This window comes from Octopus bimaculoides, chromosome 11, assembly GCF_046866305.1.
Source record: "Octopus bimaculoides isolate indiv1 chromosome 11, ASM4686630v1, whole genome shotgun sequence".
Classification (NCBI taxonomy): domain Eukaryota; kingdom Metazoa; phylum Mollusca; class Cephalopoda; order Octopoda; family Octopodidae; genus Octopus; species Octopus bimaculoides.
This window is the reverse complement of record NC_142938.1, coordinates 48,848,987-48,872,889: the sequence shown is the minus strand read 5'-3', so window position 1 is coordinate 48,872,889 and position 23,903 is coordinate 48,848,987. Positions and strand designations below refer to the sequence as shown.

Genomic DNA, 23,903 nt, shown 5'->3' with positions numbered 1-23,903 from the left:
CTATTATAGAAGCCTCATGTTTTTAAAGTGATCTAAATTCAAACCATCAAAATTTCATGTTTATGCTCCAAACACCAGATCAATTATGACAAAGTTAATTCACTAAAATACAGTATAATTTTCAAAATTATTGGAATAGAGGTAGTATAATTCTACAGAAATATAGTAACAAAACGGTTAAACATTTAGGAACAGTTAAAGATTCTTAAAAGTTCATGCAAACTGTTTCACAGGACTACTGTAGTGTTTAAGAACAATGAAATCCTGCATAAGAAACAAAAGATCATAGAGTGGTCAAAATAATGACAAGAATAATAGCACAGAAAACAAAGTGAAACCAAGAGACAGTTATTAGTTTAACTTTTTTGATACCCACCCTACAATACAAACTTCTTGTTTTAGAGTGACCTAAATTAAAACCTTCCATAACAACTAAGTTCCAACACCATCTTAAGGACAAAGTTATTTTATTAAATTCTTCATTGTTTTCAAAATTTATTGAAACAGCGGCAGCATATTTCAGCAGAAACATGGTAACAAGAGTGTTGGAGGTCAATGCAATAAATTCTTTTGAAACTAACCCTCATATAAAAATAAACTGTCCATTATATAATTGTTCATTTAAAAACTGTTTATTTTCCAAATATCAATTTCACAATGAAAAAGTTATTCAACTAAATCTCTCCCAATTCTTGATTAGCTGGAAGACATAGTATATGCCTCAAGAAATATGGCAAGAAAGGGGTTAAGAAAAGCCTGAAATGTCAAAGACATTTTAAGCTTAAGTTATGTGTTTCAGAAAGTTAGGTAGAAGAAAGAAAATGGAAGTAATGAATACATGTTCAATGTGAAGCCAAGTTGAAAAAAAACACACATATCACACTGCCAAACTTTTGGTTTTTGTTTGTTTATGTGGGACAAATAATGCCACTGATGTGTGGAGAAAACAGGTTTCAGGAGTGAAATTGGGTAGATGGATAATCTTTATGGAGGTTTGTCATATATGCAAGTGTGTGTGTGTGTGTGTGTGAGAGAGAGTGAGAGAGAGAGAGAGAGGGGGGGAGAGAGAGAGAGGGAGAGAGAGAGAGAGAGAGAGAGACAAACCTCCCCCATTCAGTTATCCAACTACCCAATTTCACTCCCAAAACATAACCCCAAAATCTAATCAATTAAAATTTTTCCAAGACACCTTTCCATAACAACCAATCATGAAAAACCTAATTACCACCCCACACAAGCTCACACACCTACAGATGGTTTCAACTCAACAGAGACTATATAAAGACAAGACTAATGTATTGCAGTCTGACAATGGCTTAGCAGGCTGAAACTTTGAAGTTACTGTCAACAACATTCTTGTTTAAGAATAATAAATTTGTACTCTACAAAAGTATAGGGTAACCTATCAGATTAATGTAAAATTGTTTTTATTATAACTGAACATAAAAACAAACACATATATATATATATATATGTATATATATATATATATATATATATATATATATGACAAGCTTTTATACAGTTATCCATCTATCCAGTTTGCCTTTTTAAGACATTGATCAACCCAAGGCTATAGAAGATGCTTTTACCAGTGGAATAAGTGTTTTGTACTATAGCAACAAGCTAATCAATGTCTTGTAAATGACATACTAACAGTGGTACAGGGACATGTATTTTGGGAGAGGCTATCATCGGTTAAATCAACTTCAGTACTTGATTAGTACTTTATTTTTCTGATTCTGGAAAGATTAAAAGGCAAACTTGACTTCAAGAGGATTTGAACTTAAGAGTATAAAGTTCTGCAACCAAATACTGCAAGGTATTTTCTCAGATACTAACAATACATTAATCAGCTCACGAAAGCTCCAGTTTATGTTTAAAAGATGTCTATGAGATTATCATTGACACATTAATGACGAATTTCTAACCCACTTTTATGAAACCACTAGTGCAAGCATTGTTGTATGGTTAAGAAGTCTTGTTTTGCTATCCTGTTGTTCCAGGTTCGAGCCTATTGTGCTCTAACTTAGGAAAATGCCTTGTATCACAGCCTAGAGTCAACCAAACTTTGCAAGTGAATTTTGGGTAACTAGAAACTGTGTGGAAGCTCATTGGAATGTACATGTCATTGAGTTATAGACACAATCTGTTACCTATTTTAACACTGCCACCCCGATCCAAGAGTACCTTTAAGATTGCCACCTAATCCAAGGGTACATTTAACACTGCTGCCTATTTCAAGGATACCTTTAACACTACCACCTGATCAAAGAGTACCTTTAACACTGCCACCTTATCCAAGGGTACTTTGAAGTGGAATTCACTTTTCTGCCATCATTTGTATAGGAACTTCGGCCTGAGAATAATTCAATATCTTGATATACTATTTTTTTTTTTACTGTAGCAACTCATAAATTGTACTTTCTTCCTGTCTCTCCACTCCACCAGTCACAAGGTAGCTTTGTATTCTGATATAAAACCATTCTACCTCTTCAAAGCAGGAATCTACAAAAGTTAAGCTATACACTACTTTGAGGGCACCAAATTAAATGGCTTACAGTTTCAACCCAATAAACTCTGATTGGCTTGAGGCTATAGAAGATAATTGCCCAAGGTGCAGTGCAGTGAGATTGAACCCAAGACTACACACACACATATAATATACAAGGAAATGCTAAAAAGTTCCTGGCTTTGGATAAAAGAAAACACGGGAGGATCAATTAATTACGACTTCATTCAACCTATTCCCCCCTCAGATTCACCCACTTATTGCAGTGGTCCTTCAGTTTTTCTAAGCCCTGTAAAAGGACTTGGAAGGTTGAGCCTCCAACCAGGCTATTTGCAATGCCCTTAAAGCCAGAAACTTTACAGCACTCCCTTGTATGTGTGTTTAATGTCCACTTTTCTAATTTGTATAGGTCAGACAGAATTCGTTGAAGCAGATTTTCTGTGACCTGATACCTTTCCTGTCAACAACCATTACCTGTTTCCAAGCTAGAAAATATTTCCTGCTGGAAGATTGGGCATGAACAACATAATTTGTATGACAGCGATGCTCTTTAAAAAAAAAAAAAAAAAAAAAATCACCACATCATGTCAAGACAAATGCACACACACACACACACACACAGGGCAGGTTTCTTTCAGTTCCCACCTACCAAATCCACTCACAAAGCTTTGGTTAGTCTGGGGCTGTAGAAGACACTTGCCAAAAGTGCCTTGTGGCAGAACTGAACCTGAGACCACATGGTGGAAAGCAAGCTTCTTAACCACACAATGGTGTCTGTATGTATGTATATATACAGGCTACAATGAATAAACTGTCATCTCATTTTAACAGATATATTTACCAAAATTACATGAAAATATCTTGAAATACTAAAGAGTAAATTTATCCAATAAAATTGCCATTGGCTTCAACCACAGCCTCCAGAATCTCCTGTAACTCTTCTGGACAGTCTCCTTGTTTAAGTTGGTGAATTCTGCCATAATCCTTGCCTTCAGTTCATCTTTGATGTTACAAGGAGTTTTGTTGGTCTCTCGCTCAACTGTGCCCCACACATACTAATCAAGTAGGTTGCAGTCTGGGGAGTTAGGTGGCCAGATGTTGATGGTTGTTAGGTGGTTGATGTGGCTGCAGAAATTGTCTGATAGCCATGACTGGGTTCTCCTGCTTGTGTGGCATGGTGCAGAGTCCTGTTGCCAAACATAGCGTCTTCCAGCAGCCACCCTCTTGACCCAGAGCAGCACTACCTCTTCCAGGCACTTGAAGTAGGCCTCTATGTTGAGTCTGAGGCTGTGTGGGAAGATGAATGGAAGCATAACGTTATCATCACTAGTGATCACTCCAAACACCATGATGTGGAGTGGAAGTTTGATCTTTATCACTCTTGGTATGTGTCCTCAGATTGACATCTTTAACACTCTGAAATGTTCATATTAGAGCTTCCAGCACAAATGCCAAGCAGTACAGCATGTTGTTTCCCAATTCCTGGCAGAGTGAATTGCATCATGGTGCTGTTTTTCTCACAGACAGTGCCCGACTGACCCTACTATACTATGTAGTTGACAAAGTCAAAAACAAACAATGCGCATGTGATAATTTACCCATCGCACTTTGTATATATCTTGTTGTCTCTCAAATATTTAAAATCTACAATTAAGAGCCCTCTCTACTCGCTGGCGGTACCTACCCACCACCACTACCCATTTTCCTTTATTCAAAAATTCTTATCGCTCCTTAAAATTATGGCTTTTAAGTGTTGATTTCTCAGCCCAAGAATTACAGCGTGATGTGCTGCTTGACTGGTCCCCCCCTCTCTCTCTCTCTCTCTCTCTCTTTATATATATATATATGATGATGATGATGATGATCTTTTCTCCCGCCATGCCTCTGTCTACCCCTCCATCCTCTCTCTCTCCCCTTCGTAGTTTTTCCTTTAAGGTCTTCAGGTTCTGGCTATATATAAATGAGAAACCCATTCTAAATTATCTCGCTGACGTACTACGACGAAATACCCAAGATGCAGATAAGATAGAGATTTTTTATTTATTTACGGCCTCAAACATCTCAATACCTTGCGCTTTAGTTTTTTGTCCCTTATTATTTATCTTGTTTCTCTCCATGAAATTCAATTGAATTCAGTTGTTGTCTTAAATTCATGCTTATTCATTTTCTAAGCTTCCTAAATTCATGCTACGTTATATTCTAATCACCCAGAATTCATTGCTCTTTTAAAAAATTACGATTTATGCATTGTTGTCTCTCAAATATTTAAAATCTACAATTAAGAGCCCTCTCTACTCGCTGGCGGTAACCCGCCCTCCCACCCCCTCCACCGGAAGTTCATTCCTCTGTCATCCCACCCCCTCCCACCGGAAGTTCATTCCTCTGCCATCCCACCCCCTCCACCGGAAGTTCATTCCTCTGTCATCCCACCCCCTCCACCGGAAGTTCATTCCTCTGTCATCCCACCCCCTCCACCGGAAGTTCATTCCTCTGCCATCCCACCCCCTCCACCGGAAGTTCATTCCTCTGTCATCCCACCCCCTCCACCGGAAGTTCATTCCTCTGTCATCCCACCCCTCCACCGGAAGTTCATTCCTCTGTCATCCCACCCCCTCCACCGGAAGTTCATTCCTCTGTCATCCCACCCCCTCCACCGGAAGTTCATTCCTCTGTCATCCCACCCCCTCCACCGGAAGTTCATTTCTCTGTCATCCCGCCCCCTCCACCGGAAGTTCATTCCTCTGTCATCCCTCCACCGGAAGTTCATTCCTCTGTCATCCCACCCCTCCACCGGAAGTTCATCCCTTTGTCATCCTGTCAACCTCGGCTGTCTCCCGGAACCCATCTAGTGGCCTTGGCCATCCTCTCCCCTACCTTTGGGTAGCGCATTAAGGTTGAGAAATGTTTGCAGGTTGTAGGTAATGTTTTGCTTATGAATTCTTCCAATTGCAAGTTTTCTTTTCAGGTACACGACACTGCTTTTCCTCTTCCCAGGCTACAGGCCCACACCCCCAACACCCATACTGTTAGGATTGGCACTCTCAACGTCGGCACGCTGAAAGGTAGATCTGGTGAAATTGTTGAGATGCTTGAACGGAGATGCGTAGATATGTGCTGCATCCAGGAAGTAAGATGGAGAGGAGGTTCTGCAAGGTTCCTCACAGGCAAAGAACACAGGTACAAGATTTTCTGGGCAGGGAACACTGACGGGGTCGGGGGCGTAGGAATACTTCTAGCGGAGAAATGGGTGGATAAGGTAATCGAGGTCGTTAGAGTAAGTGACAGAGTACTTAAGATCAGACTAGTGCTTCATCATAGATTAGCTACTGTCATCTCAGCCTATGCACCTCAACCTGGGCTACCAGATGGTCTGAAAGACCAATTCTATGACACCCTCTTGCAAACTACCTCGTCGACGAGTGACAGGGACCTTCTCTTTGTGGCTGGAGACTTCAACGGTCATGTCGGACGTCGTGCTGGGGGCTTCCATGGCATACATGGAGGCTATGGCTTCGGTTCCCGCAATGAGGAGGGAACCAGACTGCTGGAGTTCTGTGATGCAACCAATCTTATGGTCTGCAATACCAACTTCAGGAAACCTGCCAGTCACCTAGTCACCTACCGCTCCGGCAGACACTCTAGCCAAATCGACTACATCCTCGCCAGAAATAGGGAAAGAGGGCGGCTTATAAATGCCAAAACCTACCCTGGCGAAGAATGTACCCCACAACATAGATTAGTAGTTAGCGACTTTGGGATCAAGGCAAAATGGGTGCCCAGAATTAGACAGGCTTGGAGAAGAAGGGTGTGGAAGCTTAAAGACCCTGCAAACGGACAGAGACTTAGAGACAAGTTACTTGAAGCATTTAACGAAATAGAAGGGGATATAGCATCATACAACGTGGAAGACAATTGGAGATTTCTGCGGGACAACCTGTTGAAAGCCACCGACCAGATTTGTGGGTGGTGTAAGGTCCCCTCCCAACCCAGAGTAACGTGGTGGTGGAACAAGGAGGTAGACAGGGCTATTAGACAAAAGAAACAAGCTTGGAAGGACTGGAAGAACGGTGGTAGCAGGGAATTGTACCAATGTGCCAGAAGGGAGGCTAGGCGACAGGTTTATTTAGCCAGAGGGGAAGCAGATAAGGAAAGATTTGCCAATGTTCTGCGCCGTGAGGACCAAAGACTCGAGGTATTTCGGGTTGCAAGACAGTGTAGGAGAGAGAATAGTGATGTTGTAGGAGAGAAATGTGTTCGCATGGATGATGGTACGCTTGCATTAAATGAGGATGCAAAGAAAGAGGTCTGGAGATGCCACTACGATAGATTGCTTAATAAAGAGAATGAATGGGAGAAAGAGAGCCTGCCTTATGTCGACCCAATAGAGGGACCAGCTATCCGAGTTGATAGTACCAGGGTAGATAAAGCAATTAAGAGTATGAAGACCGGGAAAGCCCCCGGCCCATCAGGAATCACTGCAGAGATGCTCAAAATATCTGGCAGTGTTGGCTATAGCCTAGTCACCCGTATTACGAACCAGGTGATACACGAAGGAGTCATACCCTATGACTGGTGTAGCAGCATCATAGTCAACTGCTACAAAGGTAAAGGGGACGCTTTAGATACAAATAATTACAGAGGCATCAAGCTGTTAGATCAGGTTATGAAAGTTACAGAGAGGGTCATAGCCCAACTAATTAGGGAGCGAATCAATTTAGATGAGATGCAGTTTGGGTTCGTGCCAGGTAAAAGCACTACTGATGCCTTATTTCTAGTGAGACAGTTGCAAGAGAAATACCTAGCCAAGGATAAACCTCTGTACCTGGCTTTCGTTGACATGGAGAAAGCCTTTGACAGGGTCCCCCGATCCCTTATCTGGTGGTCAATGAGGAAACTTGGGATAGAAGAATGGCTAGTGAGAGCTGTGCGAGCCATGTACAGAGATGCGGCCAGTAAGGTGAGGGTTGGAAATGAGTACAGCAATGAATTCCGGGTAGAGGTAGGGGTCCACCAAGGTTCCGTCCTCAGCCCCCTATTATTTACCATAGTCCTCCAGGCAATCACAGAGGAGTTCAAGACAGGTTGCCCCTGGGAGCTCCTCTATGCTGATGACCTTGCCCTAATTGCGGAGTCACTATCAGAACTAGAGGAGAAGTTTCAGGTGTGGAAGCAAGGTCTAGAATTGAAGGGCCTTAGAGTCAACCTAGCTAAAACCAAAATCCTAATAAGTAGGAAGGTAGATAAAACACAAACCCCTTCAGGTAGATGGCCCTGCTCAGTATGTAGAAAAGGAGTAGGTAGTAACTCTATAAGATGTACCCGGTGCAAGCTATGGACACATAAGAGGTGCAGCAACATCAAAGGCAGGTTAACTAGCAAGTCAGTTTTTGTTTGTGGCAGATGTTCAGGTGCAATAAAGACTGCAAACAAACAGGAAACAACTTCTATCTCATTCCAGGGTGAAAAACTAGAGGTAGTCGATAGCTTCCGCTATCTGGGCGACCAAGTTAGTAGTGGGGGTGGGTGCGCTGAAAGTGTAGCTGCTAGAATAAGAATAGCCTGGGCAAAGTTTAGAGAGCTCTTACCCCTGCTGGCGACAAAGGGACTCTCACTCAGAGTAAAAGGCAGACTGTATGACGCATGCGTACGAACAACCATGCTACATGGCAGTGAAACATGGGCTGTAACTGCTGAGGACATACGTAAGCTCGCAAGGAATGAAGCCAGTATGCTCCGTTGGATGTGTAATGTCAATGTGAATACCCGTCAGAGTGTAAGTATCTTGAGAGAAAAGCTGAACATTAGAAGCATCAGTTGTGGCGTGCAAGAGAGACGATTGCGCTGGTATGGACATGTGGTGAGAATGGAGGAGGATAGCTGCGTGAAAAAGTGCCACACCCTAACAGTTGAGGGAACCCGTGGAAGAGGTAGGCCCAGGAAGACCTGGGCTGAGGTGGTGAGGCAAGACCTTCGTACATTGGGCCTCACCGAGGCGATGACTACGGACCGAGACCTTTGGAAATGGGCTGTGCGTGAGAAGACCCGGCAAACCAAGTAAGATCGTTGCCAGTGCCCCTGGACTGGTTCTTGTGCGGGTGGCACATGAGATGCACCATTTTGAGCGTGGCCGTTGCCAGTACCGCCTGACTGGCTCCTGTAGGATTTTCGAGCGAGATCGTTGCCAGTGCCCCTGGACTGGCTTGTGCGGGTGGCACATAAAAGACACCATTTCGAGCGTGGCCGTTTTCGTGCGGGTGACACGTAAAAGCACCCACTACACTCTCTGAGTGGTTGGCGTTAGGAAGGGCATCCAGCTGTAGAAACTCTGCCAAATCAGACTGGAGCCTGGTGTTGCCATCCGGTTTCACCAGTCCTCAGTCAAATCGTCCAACCCATGCTAGCATGGAAAGCGGACGTTAAACGATGATGATGATGATGATGATAGCTATAACACATGTCCAACAATACATAGCTGCCTATGCAGAAATATCACAGCCACTTATCACATCAAATTTAATAAACAATTACAAGAACATACTAAACCAAAGTACACAACAACTTTTCAATTAGAATTTCTGATCAAAATCATATTAGCCAATCTATTCATGGCACTTAGTGTATTCAGCTGGAATTTCACTTCAGCTCCAACAGTCTCATCTATATTTAAACAAACAACACTAAGATAAAAACAACTTGACTTCAAATCTTACTCCCTTCCCATCTAAAGCTCATTATACTCAGTCAGTTGTCATGACAACTTATATTCAGTACATTGTTTGTTCAAGCTCAGTACAACTTATTAAAGAATATTTAAAATTAGTCACACTGGTTGAAGAGGTACAGTGGTGGTTGGTTACTGACTGCAAGGTCAGAAGTTCAAACCTTGCAGCTTGATAGATTTACAGACTGTAAATCAACAGGCCAAGCAACTTTCTTTTGTGACACAGACCAACAAGGAAATGACGGAATGCCTATGCGGCTGCTTGAGTTGCCAGAAATAGCAGCTAAAGCTCCTTCATATTACATCCTACAGCCTTAAAAAAAAAGTGGAAAACATTGGATAAAAGAACTGGAGCATTTTGGCTCGATCGGAACTGATTTGGAAGGGTGATAAACAGCAACAGCTTACAAAGATGATTTTAGTTTGGCCGACAGTTACTAATAGGTAATCCACTTAGTGTACTGGAACTAGTTTTATATTTCTCAAGCCTTAGATAGTTTGAGAGACTTATCCATCTGAATAAAAAAGTGATTACCAAAGATTTTGTCTTTGGCAGGAATGTTAATTATGTAAGAGCCCATATTACATAAAGCATTGAACATTACTCTCCCAAGCTAGATGGTTTTGACAACTAAGAATTAAGATTCTTCACTAGAGACACTGTCCAGAGATAAGATATGAATTTCAAAGGGCCTGCAAATCTAAGACGCTATTACATTTCTTTCAATAAACCATAAAAAAAAAAATCAATCTCTCAGTGGATGAGCTAGAAAGCATTGCTGATCAGGCCAGATCTTTTCAATTTGGCTGCACGGAAATTTTAAAGTTTACAGGAAATTTATAATTTGGTGTATTAATGTAATTTTCCATTCACACTGTATCTCAGAGGCTCATTCACTTTTTCCCTGAAAATTTTTTTATAAAAGTTACAGAGGTTTAAAGTTTGATCATTTTTACCAAGCCAGAAAACAGGATTTGGAAAACGTCATTTTGTGCATGACTGCACGTGTTGTCAATTGTGAACAAATGAAATATTGATGAAATTCTGCTCTACACACACCATATAACCCCTTGTAACTTTTTAAGTTTTTTAGAATTTTCAGAAAATGTTTGCAAATTTGTATTCTATAGACAGGAATTCATACTATTATGCAAAAACAAACAAAAAACTTTGGTTTGTGACTTAAGGCCTATTTAGCTATTATTTTTAGCATGTCTCACGATCACCTCATACTTAGTGTGTTTTAAGCATTTAATAAGTGCAAAATGACTGTGTGGGTAAGCAGCTTGGTAAAAGCTTGGTTTGTTACTATGGAAACAGGCACCTATATGTCTGTGGCTTTCAAGTGGCTAAAATTACCCCAAATTTGCAAACTTTAAAAGCCATTAACTCTTTATTTATTGATTTATGGCAAAAATGAATTTCCTATCAATGATTACCATACAAAACTACATCAATACATCAAATATATTAGTTGGAAGAAAAATGAAGAAATTGAAAAGTGACAACCAAATAGAAAAGATCCATCAGGCCTGCTTCAAGCTCTTGTTCAATTAATATAAAAAGAAAAAAAGTAAGTAGCCAGCTGGAAGTTGAAAGCATATGATATATAAAGACCTCAACTATTGCCACTAGTTTATTATATGGAAGACAATCAACTAGCATGTCACACTTTCAAGGTTAGTGGAATATTTATCTACATAAAGCCAAGAATGAAAAAAAAAAAAAAAAAAAAAAAAAAAAAGAGTAAACAGCAAATCAAATGAAAAAAATATGAGATGATAGACAAGTAACATCTAACTTGGTTGCAACTAGCTGCAAAGATTATTAAAATGGGAAAATAGAAATTGTAAAGTCAATACAGAATCAAATTAATTTTGGATTCAAACAGTATTCAAAATGAATGGTAGTTATTTTACTAACTCTATATAATAATAGCTGATATGTTTGTTTGTTTGTTGGTTGGTTGGTTTGATTTGATTGATTGATTGATTTCTCCACTCATGCTTTATCATAAAGAGAAATGAAGGAGAGAGAGAGAGAGGGGGGGTAAAAGAGATACAGAGTGTTGAAGTGAAGGACAAGTGCACATACCAGGCTTGGTGGCATGCAATGAGTAAAAGAATGCTACAAACACAATGAGAGAGAAAGAATCATAGAGATGGAGGAGAGGAAGTAAATGACAGGTAGTTACGGGAGGTTATACAAACGAGAAATAAGTTGTTCTCCATTGACAAAATACAACAGCAATTAACATATTCATATTTGAATCTGCCAGAATATCAAGAATGATAATGTACATTTGGGGGGGGGGGGCTTTATTCAGTTTATTTTAAAGTAACATATTTTTCTGGTGTTTGCATTTTATCATTTTGCATAAGCACTAAGAAATTAATAAAAGTTAAGTTAAAATTATTGCAGGCACAGGAGTGGCTGTGTGGTAAGTAGCTTGCTTACCAACCACATGGTTCCGGGTTCAGTCCCACTGCTTGGCACCTTGGGCAAGTGTCTTCTACTATAGCCTCAGGCCGACCAAAGCCTTGTGAGTGGATTTGGTAGATGGAAACTGAAAGAAGCTCGTCGTATATATGTATGTGTGTTTGTGTGTCTGTGTTTGTCCCTCCCCACCATCGTTTGACAACCGATGCTGGTGTGTTTACATCCCCGTAACTTAGCGGTTCGGCAAAAAGAGAGATAGAATAAGTACTAGGCTTACAAAGAATAAGTCCTGGGGTCAATTTGCTTGACTAAAGGCAGTGCTCCAGCATGGCCGCAGTCAAATGACTGAAACAAGTAAAAGAGTAAAGAGTATGTATACCATATTTTCTGATATTATCACTGGTGGTAAAAGCATACTTCCAAAGTAAGCAGTTCTATGAAGTGTAAAACTCAAGTATTTCTATATTTGCTAAGTAGGATATATATTTACAAGAATCTTAGTTATGCAGATCCATCAATGATGTAATGCCCCAGTATCACTGCAAACAATCAGACAGGGTGGTTAAAACAGAAGTACAATAATGTAGATGACTAAAGGATTAAGATATTTGAGGTAATACAGCGACAAATTAATCACTTACTCGTCAATATCCTAACAGCCTTTCTACTCAGCTACTGTTTTATACATCATGTACCACTTCACATTTCCAGTGCACTTACATGGGTGAAATGTTTGTTAAACAAGTATTTTTTGCAATTAAGTTATCTTACTGCCAGTAAAAGATAATTAAAAGACAACTACAAGATTTTATAATCAGTTTAAACTTAATTTCTTTACTTGTTTTCTGCTTCGTCCTCATTGACATCGCTAAAGCTAGATGCTCCTACCAAAGTCAGAGGTAACATATTTTAACATGGGTTCGTTAAAAAGCTAACAGAATAAAATAGTAATTTCTAACACAGCCACAAGTCCTTAACTAGAAAAAAATAATGCTGTGAGGAAAAGAAAACGAAAAAAAAAAAAAAAAAAGGAAAAGTCACCATCATTTTAATGTCCACTTCCCCATGCTTGTATGTGTTCAGGCAAATTTTCTACAGCTGACTACCCCTCCTGTTGCCAACCCTCATGTTTCCAAGCACGGTAATATTCCCCCATGGTCAGAATATTGGAAATGAATGGTACAGCCTGTATGACAGGGCAACTCATTTACAACCATTACACAATAACAAGACAAGACACAAATATAAATGCGCTGGCATTTTAATGAACTTAAGTATGTTAGACACAGCTGTGGCTGTGTGGTAAGTTTGCTTCCTAGCCACATGGTTCCAGGTTCAACCTCACTGCGTGGCACCTTGGGCAAGTGTCTTCTAATATAGCCTTGGGCCAACTAAAGCCTTGTGAGTGGATTTGTTAGATGGAAACTGAAAGAAGCCCATCGTATAAATATATATATATATATATATATATATATATATATATATATTTGCAAATATGTGAGTGCCTGTGTTTGTATCACCTGCCATCACTTGACAACCGATGTTGGTGTGTTTACATCCTCATAATTGAGCAGTTCGGCAAAAGACCAACAGACTAACTACTAAGTTTACAAAGAATAAGTCTTGGGGGGCAATTTCTTCAACTAAAAAACCTTCCATGAAAACATGTCTGCTGAGGGAGAAATATTACCTTACACGGAAAAAGATGAAGGTTAGCAACAGGAAGGGCATCCAGCCATAGAATATCAACTTCAACAAATTCCATCTGACATACGCAAGCATGAAAAAGTCAACAGCAAAATAATGGTGATGATTTTTAGGAACAAAAAGTGAGGTTTGCATTATATTTCAGTTTGTATTGTACAGCATACATACATTACATTGCACTACATTCAAATGTAAAAAAAAAAGTTAAGATGAGGTGAAATTTTGAAATAGCTCTATATTGAATGGGGTTTCTCTATTGAAACCCCATTCTCCAGAGAAAAAAAAAATATGCAAGTGGAGAAGGGGTATGTGAAAATTGAAATTTTTAGAAAAAATAAAGATTTCAGAACAATTTCCATTGTAAGACACACAAAAATACAAAAATTAAAAGCAACTACCCTTTTCATTTCTAATGTGATATAGAAGTTCAAGGGGCAAGTATTCCAAAAGTCTGCTAAAGATAAAATTTACTTCTAAGTATAGAAGGTGGAGTGGTACATTATAATTGCGATTACACACTGCACTGATTGGTCAATATAGGAATATAAAACTGCTTAAAAACTAAATAAAACTATCCTTGTACAAAAATGAGTGCATTCAAGCATTAAATATATTAATCCTTTTGAGAAACAAGGTGTTTTGGTATGTGTTGCCAAAAAGACCAAAACTTTTTTCTTTTGAGATTGAAATTGATGGGTGCATGTAAAAAATGAAGGATTAAGTGCCTAAAGCTACTTCATTAGTATTTAAAACTATATAGATATTATGAAAGTTTATAAACCGTACAATATATCTATCACAATAAAAAAACCTAAAACAACACAATACATGTAAATAAATAAAATAATAAACATAAATGTTTGTGAAAAGACAAAAAAAATGTACTGAAATACAATCTCTGATTGGCTATTACACTTCAGAACCAACCTTTCATCTTTGTTTCATCAGGCCAATGAATCAGCCTTGAATTCTTTTCAGCTTGTATAACTTGGGCCAATCAATTGGCCTGGGTGTCTCAAGAGGGTTAACAAAAGTTAATTATTGTTTTTCCAATTGTTAACTGATGCATAGAGCATGAATCCTTTTGATATCAACCCGTCTGAGATGGCCCTGTAAGTGCTATGATACAAATTTCTTGGTTATAAGAGATCTAAATTAAAATTTTTCCACAAAAATTTCATATTATTTTTATGTTTTAAACACCAGGTTTATCACCTTTTCGTTTTTACTTGTTTTAGACATGGGACAACAGTCATGCTGTGGCACTGCCATGAAGATTTCAGTCAAACAAATTAATGCCACAGTTCTATATTTAAGAGGTGGAGGCGCAATGGCCCAGTGGTTAGGGCAGCGGACTCGCGGTTTCGATTCCCAAATCGGGCGTTGAGTGTTTATTGAGCAAAAACACCTAAAGCTCCACGAGGCTCCGGCAGGGGATGGTGGCGAACCCTGCTGTACTCTTCCACCACAACTTTCTCTCACTCTTTCTTCCTGTTTTTGTTGTACCTGTATTTCAAAGGGCCAGATTTGTCACACTGTATCACTCTGAATATCCCGAGAACTACATTAAGGGTACACGTGTCTGTGGAGTGCTCAGCCACTTGCACGTTAATTTCACGAGCAGGCTGTTCCGTTGATCGGATCAGCTGGAACCCTCGACATCGTAAGTGACGGAGTGCCAACAACAAATATTTAAGAAATGAGGAATTATGTACATTATTTACATTTGCCGAAATGTTGTGTTAACAACAAACAAGATGAGGACAAATATCCGTCAAATGTAAATTAATTCCAGTACTTATTTTTTAAAGTCTGGTACTAATTCTATCAGTCTCTTTTGGTGAACTAAGTTACAGGGATGTAAACAAATCAACACATTATCAAGCAGGGAAGTGCAGGACACAAACACACACACAAGATATTGGATGACCCAGGGCTATAGTGGAAGGTGCCATACAGTAAAACTGAACCTGAAACCATGTGGTTGCAAAGAGATTTTCCCAGTCATGCCAGCACATTTCATTATATTCATTATTTTAAAAATGAATTGAAACAAAGACTATATTTCCACAGAAATACACATGGTTCAATACTCTGTTCTTTTAACTTTTATATTCTTTTTATGCGGATGACGTAAACTGACACTTCTGTATTGTTTCAACAAAATGAAATTGCACCTATATGGTCACTATTGCAGAATTCAAAATTATTTGTGCATTGTCATTAGCAGCATCAACATAAACATCCAGTGGTTAACACAAGTGAGGAATTAAAAAAAAAATAAATAAATAAAGTTTTAATATCACCAGTCTTTTGCAGTTTAAGAAAAATTGCCAATATTTGGCTTCGGGTCATGCACAATGTGACCTCAGAGGTAATATCATTCACATCCCGTTACCATTTTTTTAACAACCCATTATCTTTGCAAACATAATTGCAATAAGTGAGTATTGTATACAAAAATGTTTTTATAACTAGATGACCTTCACTGACACAACAAACCAGTTATGTTAATTGTCACATTAATTACAATTTTTAACGAACAATAACTACATATACACATTAGTTTGGTCTACATTAGTTTTCCATGAAAGCACTTTTTAGGTGAATGCATAGCACTGCTTTTCAGCCGGATGCCCTTCCAGTCACTAACCCATATCAGTTTTATTCCACTCATCTTTGAAGGACAATTTGTTGTCAGGAAGTGTCAACAACCATCATTGTTAGCAGCTCAATGCTTTTCATGCAAAGCACAGAATGTAAACATTAACATAGACATACATAAACACACATGATACCGACATTTCTGGTGGTTCTGAGCTTTTGAAGTCCTTTGGAATAGAGAATATCTTATTTAAAATCAAAATAAGATTGGCAACAGAAAGTACATTTGGCCATAAAAATCCTGACCTTATTTCCTTTCTGAAGTGTCCTTGAGAAAGATAATTCATTTCATAATTTTCCAATCCACTCAGCTGAAGACTGGTAGAACCCCCTTCCCTCCTCCCCGTCACATCTTGGATGTTCTGCTGGATTATGGGTAGGAGAACATAGGGTGTATGTTATCTTGCAACTACAAAGTCACTTAAAACAATTAGCAAAAGCAGGCTAAAGAGTCATATTCACTTGCAAGTGACAGCTGTAGTTGGTCAACATTTCATTTTGCATATTTATTTCTAAGTTTTTCAATGTTCCTTGCATTAAATATATTAACACTAACTCATCTATTCTTTTTTCATTTAGTCAGAAGTCATATCTAAGTATATGCATAGAAGTAATGATCTAACAATTATAGAACTTCAAATCTAAGCCAACTAAAACCAGTATAACTTTTGCAACTATTAATCACACCTGCAAATGCATATATTGAAAAATGCAACATCTTTAAAAGATAAGGTTTATAGTATAAAATCCATAACATAACCATTCAAAAAACAACCCTTCACTTTATGTTATAATATAAGAGATCTAAATCAGAGATGTATAACAATTTACAAACACTTCACAAATATACTTAACCAATATGTTGGTAAAAACATGACGTAGATGAAAGTTGGGCAAAAAGGGTATCAAATATTACAAGTAGAAGGAATGTGCAGAAGAGGAGGACTGTAGAAGTCACAGGAAAAAATGGCGAAGCCTAACTTCAGGATGTTGTTACCACACCATAATGGAAAAGCAAATGTACAATAATAGGCTAATTACAAGTTTTACTGGACAACAATGAAGATGAAAACTATAGGTAGGCAAATGAATTTACAGAATTTGTCAAAACATTTCTATCATATTCAATCTTTATTTCTTAACTAGGCACAAGGTCAGACTTTGAGAGAGGAAATAGTTCCATTATAACAATCTCAATACTTGACTGGTACTTTATTTCATTGGCTTCAGAGTGATAATAGGGAGGCTTGATCACAAGATCTGAACTCGGAATATAAAAGGTCAGAACAAATACTGCATGGGATTTGTTGCAATACCCTAATGATTCAGCTAACTCACAACCCCAATTTTCATCAACATCATTGTCGTTTAACGTCCGCTTTCCATACTGGCATGGGTTGGACAGTTTGACAAGAAGCTGTCCAGACCCCCAACTGTCCGTTGTGGCAGTTTCTGCAGCTGCATGCCCTTCATAATGGCAACCACTTAACAGAGCATGTTGGGTGCTTTTTACATGCCACTGGCACAAGTGGTTTTTAAGCGGCACCAGCACCTGAAAAAACAAGCCTGTATGTGTGGAAGACAGTGACTTAACCTAGCCTGACGTGGCTGATCAAGTATAGCAAATCACCACATCTCCTGGTCCTTTGTCATTTCCTCAGTGAGGCACAGCATCCAAAGATCCTTTCTCACTAATTTCTCCTATGTCTTCCTGGGTCTAAAACCAAATCAACGATTTTGATCAGAAAGCTGTTGTTTAGCTCATCATCAACCAGATTCAAGATTGACATTCCACACCTGACCATTCCATTTTCTGTCCAGGCAGTGTATATAGGCCACGTAAAACCAAGACCTCACTTTTTTAAGATGGTAGGTTGTAATGTGAGGGAGAATTTGTTATTTCGAGCACATCTACCAATCACATAAACTAGGAACTAGCAACTTTTTTCAAGAAACGAACCACACAAGATATGGCTCACCAAGTGGGCTGCACTGCAAAAGAATTAAAGGTTATTTTCTGTTTAGGCATAAAATCCCACAGGTCACAGTTTGCCAATAACTGACACAGACACTACCTTGTTGGTTCTGGCAAGTAGTTAATAAAATCAGTGGCTGTTTTTAAACCCCAGTCAGCTCTAAATGTGCAGATTTATGACTAAAGGCATTCCAGCTATAACCATCCAGTCTCTTTCCGAGATACAATGCACCAAGTCCAAATTATCAACTGTGTTTCTTCATCATTAAGTTAACAAAGTATGACTTTAGGAGGAGGACAGTTTTGGTTACAATTCTTGTTTAGCTTGTCATTCCTTTTTTAGTTTGTTACTTTCTGAGCTTGAAGAAGGGACAGTGAACATAGCCTTAGCAGGCCCCTTTAGCTTCCTATTCCTCTTGAACTTTTGTAAGTCAAACACCCATGGGGAAAATGAGAGCAGGGTGAGAATTCCAGAGGGTCACCATCCTTTCACGGAAGAACTGAGTGTAGTGATCAGTTCGGTGCCTGGAGCGTTGGACACAACAACAGTGATGAGGAGGAGAGGAAAAACCAAGTGAGACAGGAATGCCAAAGTGAAAATGGCATGAGCCCAGTCAGCTCCGAGGAGTAAAGGCCATTATAGTAGCAGTAAAGTAGAGAGAGGAAATAGCATGCCTGTGAATCAGCAGCTGGAGAGCACTTATGACATTATGCCAATCAATGAGGTGACTCTTTACCGCATAGTTAAGGTAAAGTTACCTTCTCGAGTCATACCGACTCATAAGGGCCAGTTTCCTGGTCTCATGGGGTAAAAATTCTTCACCTAGATGGGATACCAGTTCATCACAGGATTACTCATTTTTGCCAGCTCAGTAAATTGGAGTAATGTGAAATGAGGTATTTTGCTCAAGAACACAGTGCATCACCTGGTCCAGAAATTGAAACAACCATCTTATGATCACTAGTCCAATACCCTAACCACTAAACCATGCACCTCCACTATTTACTGCATGCAATCTAGGATTATTTGTGTTTGCAGCAGCACCAACCCAGATGCAAGAAATAGAGTCCACTATGAGCCACACTTGAAGTTTGGTGAGTATCAATAACTGATTGGGGTTGGGTGGGAGGCTAAAGTATCTTCTTGTGCAGAAGAGATGGGCCAATTCATTGGAATGTGGTCCTAGCTATGTTAAAAGTGCACTTTTACTGGGAGAAATCCTTGATAATAATGAGACCCAACAATTGGAGCTATTTTCAGGGCATTAGTTGAATGCTGCTCATGATTAACTCTTTCATCATCATTGTTTAACATCCGCTTTCCATGCTAGCATGGGTTGGACGATTTGACTGAGGACTGGTGAAACCGGATGGCAACACCAGGCTCCAATCTGATTTGGCAGAGTTTCTATAGCTGGATGCCCTTCCTAACGCCAACCACTCAGAGAGTGTAGTGGGTGCTTTTACGCGTCACCCGCATGAAGGCCAATTTATTCATATTATTTTGAATTACTCAGGCATTGTCTTGTACGTGTAAGATTTCACTGATGTGATTGTATATTTTTAGAATGACATTGTAGGGTAGGTATGCAATACCAGATCTGGCCAGCTTAACCATAGAACAGGTATAATATTTGGGCCAGATATGGCCAGTTTAAATGCTAAAACGTTAATGTGTGTATGAGAGTACAATGATGCTTTTACGATATAAGTAGCATTCGTGTTTTTGTGCTGTTAAAAGAAACAAAAATAGTATATTCCGATTGAAAGGTGCTTTAGAGATCTTTGTTCATGGAGTTAGTGAGCATTTAGCATGTGATATCTAAGATAGAAGTGCTGCATGGTTGGAGAATCTTAGGGAAAAATGAAGAGTAGTGTCAGCTGCATAAAAGTGGGTACTGTTGGATCTTACAGCAACTCTTTAGTTAAGAGGAGGAAGAAGGGAAATACCCATGACTTTACAGTCTTGCACACTCTGAAAATGGTCATTGACACTACCTACCATTCAGGAAATGGAAGTTATCCTCAGAACAGAGACCTAGTGCAAATGCTTGCAAAAAAAGCCAGGTTCGAAACTAGGCAATAATAGATTAAGTCTACTACTAAAAAAAGAAACAATCCTAACTGGTTTTCACAGTTTCCATGTACCAAATTCCATTCACATGGGTGTAGTTGACACAATGGGATCAAACCTGAAACCATTCAGTTGTGAAGCAAACTTCTTTATGAGGCAGATTATGTGTGCACCCTTGTATGAAATGAAAAACATTTGTTTCATAATTAGGACTTGTGACAGACAATATTTTAATATCCAGCCTTATCCCTTTAGCATTCAGATTATTCTATCAAATGTAATGCCTATTTATTCACATTGTTTTGAATTAAGAATGCATTATCTTGTAGCTTCAAAATTTCAATGATGAGATTATTTATTTTTAGAATAACATTGTAGGGTAGGTGTTAGAGGCCAGATCTAGCCTGTTTGAACATAAAGCAGGCTAAATATTTTGGCCAGATTAAATGTTAAAGGGTTACACAACACTGTGGTAGTTCTTACCACTAGTTTTACTTATATTTAAAGATATTTTGTCTTCTAGTCCTTTATTTTTACTTATTCCACTCACTAGATTGTGATCATGCTGGGGTGTCAACTTCATGGGAACTGAGTACTTTCACTACTTTTATTCAAATAGATTTTACCCCACAAGTAGATCCTTGGCTTTTGGAAGGTTTGCCTAATGCTAGTGTCAGGGTGAAAAAAAGCATCCCGTACACTCTGTAAAGTGGTTGACATTAGGAAGGGAATCCACCTATAGAAACCATGCTAAAACAGACATTTGTAGTTCACTGCAATCCTCTAGCACATTGGGTCTATCAAACAAGATATTAAATGATGATGTTTACACAATCAGTTCTACATGAACCCTCAGGTGTCTGCAGAACCCCAAGTTAGGAACCACTAGTATAGTTGATTATATCGACTAGTTCTTAACTAATACTTATGTTGTTTCTATGACTGTTGTTTCGTCTCTGATTAGCCCATATCAAGCAAATTTATGACGGAAGTCATTCAAGCTGTAACCCTCTTCATTTTTTCGGGGGTATCTAGGATTAAATGTCCAATGTATCCTCGATTTAAAAAAAAAATGCAAAGTGTACTTTGAGAAAAATTTGGCTGCTATTTCTGGCTGGTCGAGTGACCTCGGAGATGCTCGCTTGTTTGTTATATAAAACAATTAACAATAATATTAAAATGAAAGTATAGTGTTGTCTCACTTCTTTAGAAATCAAAGGCAAATATCACATCTAAAGTTTACAAACTTTACACCTTTTCTTTTCTTTTTTAATACTAAACACATTAAAATCAGAGAGTAACATACAACACCATTCTGCGATTTTTACAAACTACAGCTAAGAAATTCATGCTTATCAAGGTTTTGCTTGAATTAATCAGAAGAATATCACGCTCACTAAAAAACTTTGAGATGCTCTCAATACAAAATCAATCATAGATGCTTCTTCTGAAACAGCACTCAAGAATGCATGAAAGATTAAGCTTACAAAAGAGTAAACACTGTTGATCCTTTCATGGTAAGTGTTTACCGAACGAGCTAAAAGTATTTTGAGGGTGTCCTTGATAAAAATAGGCCAACTGTAATCTCAAAATCCTAAACAGTATCCAAGCTTTCGGAAGTTTCTAATGAAGACCAATTTCCAGTGCCAATAAAAGCCAGTAGCTTACAACTTACAACATTTAGTCTCGATACTGCAAAACCTCCGAAAGAATTTAAAAAAAAAAAAAAAAAAAAAAAAAAGAGAAATAAGGAAACTACTTCAGAAGATTTTCTTAAATATAATTAAAAGCAAACGAAGCTGCTCAAAGATAATTATCCAATTTGATTTCCACAATATCATAGCTTTAATGTGGTGTGGAAAAAAAAATAACGATTGTAACGAAATACACATTTGTAATTAGAGTAATTTAAACTGACATGTTTTAATAACTACTTTATTATTATTTAACTGCTAATTGAAAAAACAAGCCTCTTGAGATCTGTCCAAAACCCAAATCGCACCTGAGAAAGTTGGCAACATGTCCACGAGAACAGAAGTAGAAATATTCTAAAACAGGATATACACAGAACTATGGCAAATATTTTAATTATCACTGTTTTGGCTTTCCTTCCTTTAAATTTAACATTGATTTTCAAAGGCACTAAATCAGTTTTATAGAGGAAAGAATTCATGTTTTGACATTCATACTTTCCTAAGTTAAGGTGATGGTATTGAAAACGATAGGTAAAAGCTTTCGCCAAGTATGAATATTGATATAAAACATTGAAACTTTTAATTACACAGGTGGTTGTCAAGAGTCCTAACAGGAATATTTGTGGCTGGAGGGGGGGGGGGAGAATTTGTTAGCACATAATTAAAGACCTTAACACGTGTGTGTATATTGTATGTGTGACTAGCAACTGGAATGAAGGTTGATCTAACAACGAGTGAGAGAGATAGGGAGAGAGAGAAAAGAGGGGAAAACGACATGTTTACTGACAATTAGAGAGATAGGATATGTGAGAGAGGAAGCAAAGCTGGATATGTACTAGTAAGAAGAGAGAGAAAGGATAGATCTGAGTGAGGGAGAGATATAATGGGACAAAGAGTGGGGGGAGAGAGAGAGAGCGATAATCACAAGTAAAGAAACGGAGAGTGTGTCAGGGAAAGGGAGAAGTAATTGTGACGGAGAGAAAGAGAGAGAGAGTAATAGCATTGAGAGTGCTCTAAGAATAATAACTGTTAACGTCTACAATTAGAAATAAAATATACTAAATTTCTATGAAGACATCGTAAAAGATAAATAATTCTACTATTACACTACGACCCATATTTTTGGAAATTTGGTCTCAACATATTTCGATATATTACTTACTTTTTATTCTTCAAAAGAAAAAATAATCAGAAAAAAAAGTGTGCTTACTGGAGTATATTAAACATGAAATGTCTGGTACTTTCTCATCTAAGATTAGAAATGGAAATTAAACGGTGGAAGAAGAAAAAGGTTGGGCCAAATAAATTCTGGAGAGATGGAGAAATTCTCTCACTCTTCGAGGTTTTTTTTTTTTGGTGTTTTTTAAAGAAAAAAACCATAATCTCCATCTCTCTCATCTTAATCATAATTATTAAGACTATACTTTTTTCTAAGTTTAGACACATACTTAATGTGTGTATATATATATATATATATATATATATATATACATACATACATACATACATACACACACACACACACATATATATATATATAACTGTATAGTGGGTATATAATATATATATATACACACACAAACACAGAAAAGGGTATATATATATATAAATATATACAGACACGTACAGAATTGCCACATACTTATATAGATACAAATACAAGTCCATAATTGCCACATACTTATATATACATACACACTCAGACAAATCACGCACTCCGAAGATCAAAACTAAGTGAATACGACAGGGGTTAGCCATGTTTGAGGACAACACGTTATTTCAAATAGAAAAAAAAACTGCTACTTCGTAGCTTATTGAATTCTCAATTATTAAGTAAAAAGCCTGGTAGATGGCTTCACAGAAAATATATATATGTGTGTATATATCACTGACTATTTGCTTGTTATATTACATAATTAACTACTTACGACTTGATTGGGTGCAGCCATGATTTAATATATATTATAATCTGTGTACATGTATTTTCTAACAGACAATCGTTATGAGCGAAGTGGCGTGCTGGCTTCTTGGAAGCCACAGATGTTTGCAGCTCGTCTTGCTTATATAGGCGATAATAACCCAGCGTCCTGTAGGGGGGTAGCTGCAACTGACAATT

General features: G+C 38.2%; 1 protein-coding gene across 1 annotated transcript in view; it reads right to left on the bottom strand.

Moving 5' to 3' along the window:
* LOC106870844 (transcription initiation factor IIA subunit 1) overlaps nucleotides 1-23,903 on the bottom strand; it is a 44,489-nt gene extending 20,586 nt beyond the window's left edge. The window contains exon 1 of the mRNA XM_014917076.3: nucleotides 23,716-23,903. Coding sequence (XP_014772562.1) covers nucleotides 23,716-23,736 — 21 coding nt within the window. The 5' untranslated portion in view covers nucleotides 23,737-23,903. The remainder of the gene's footprint in view (nucleotides 1-23,715) is intronic.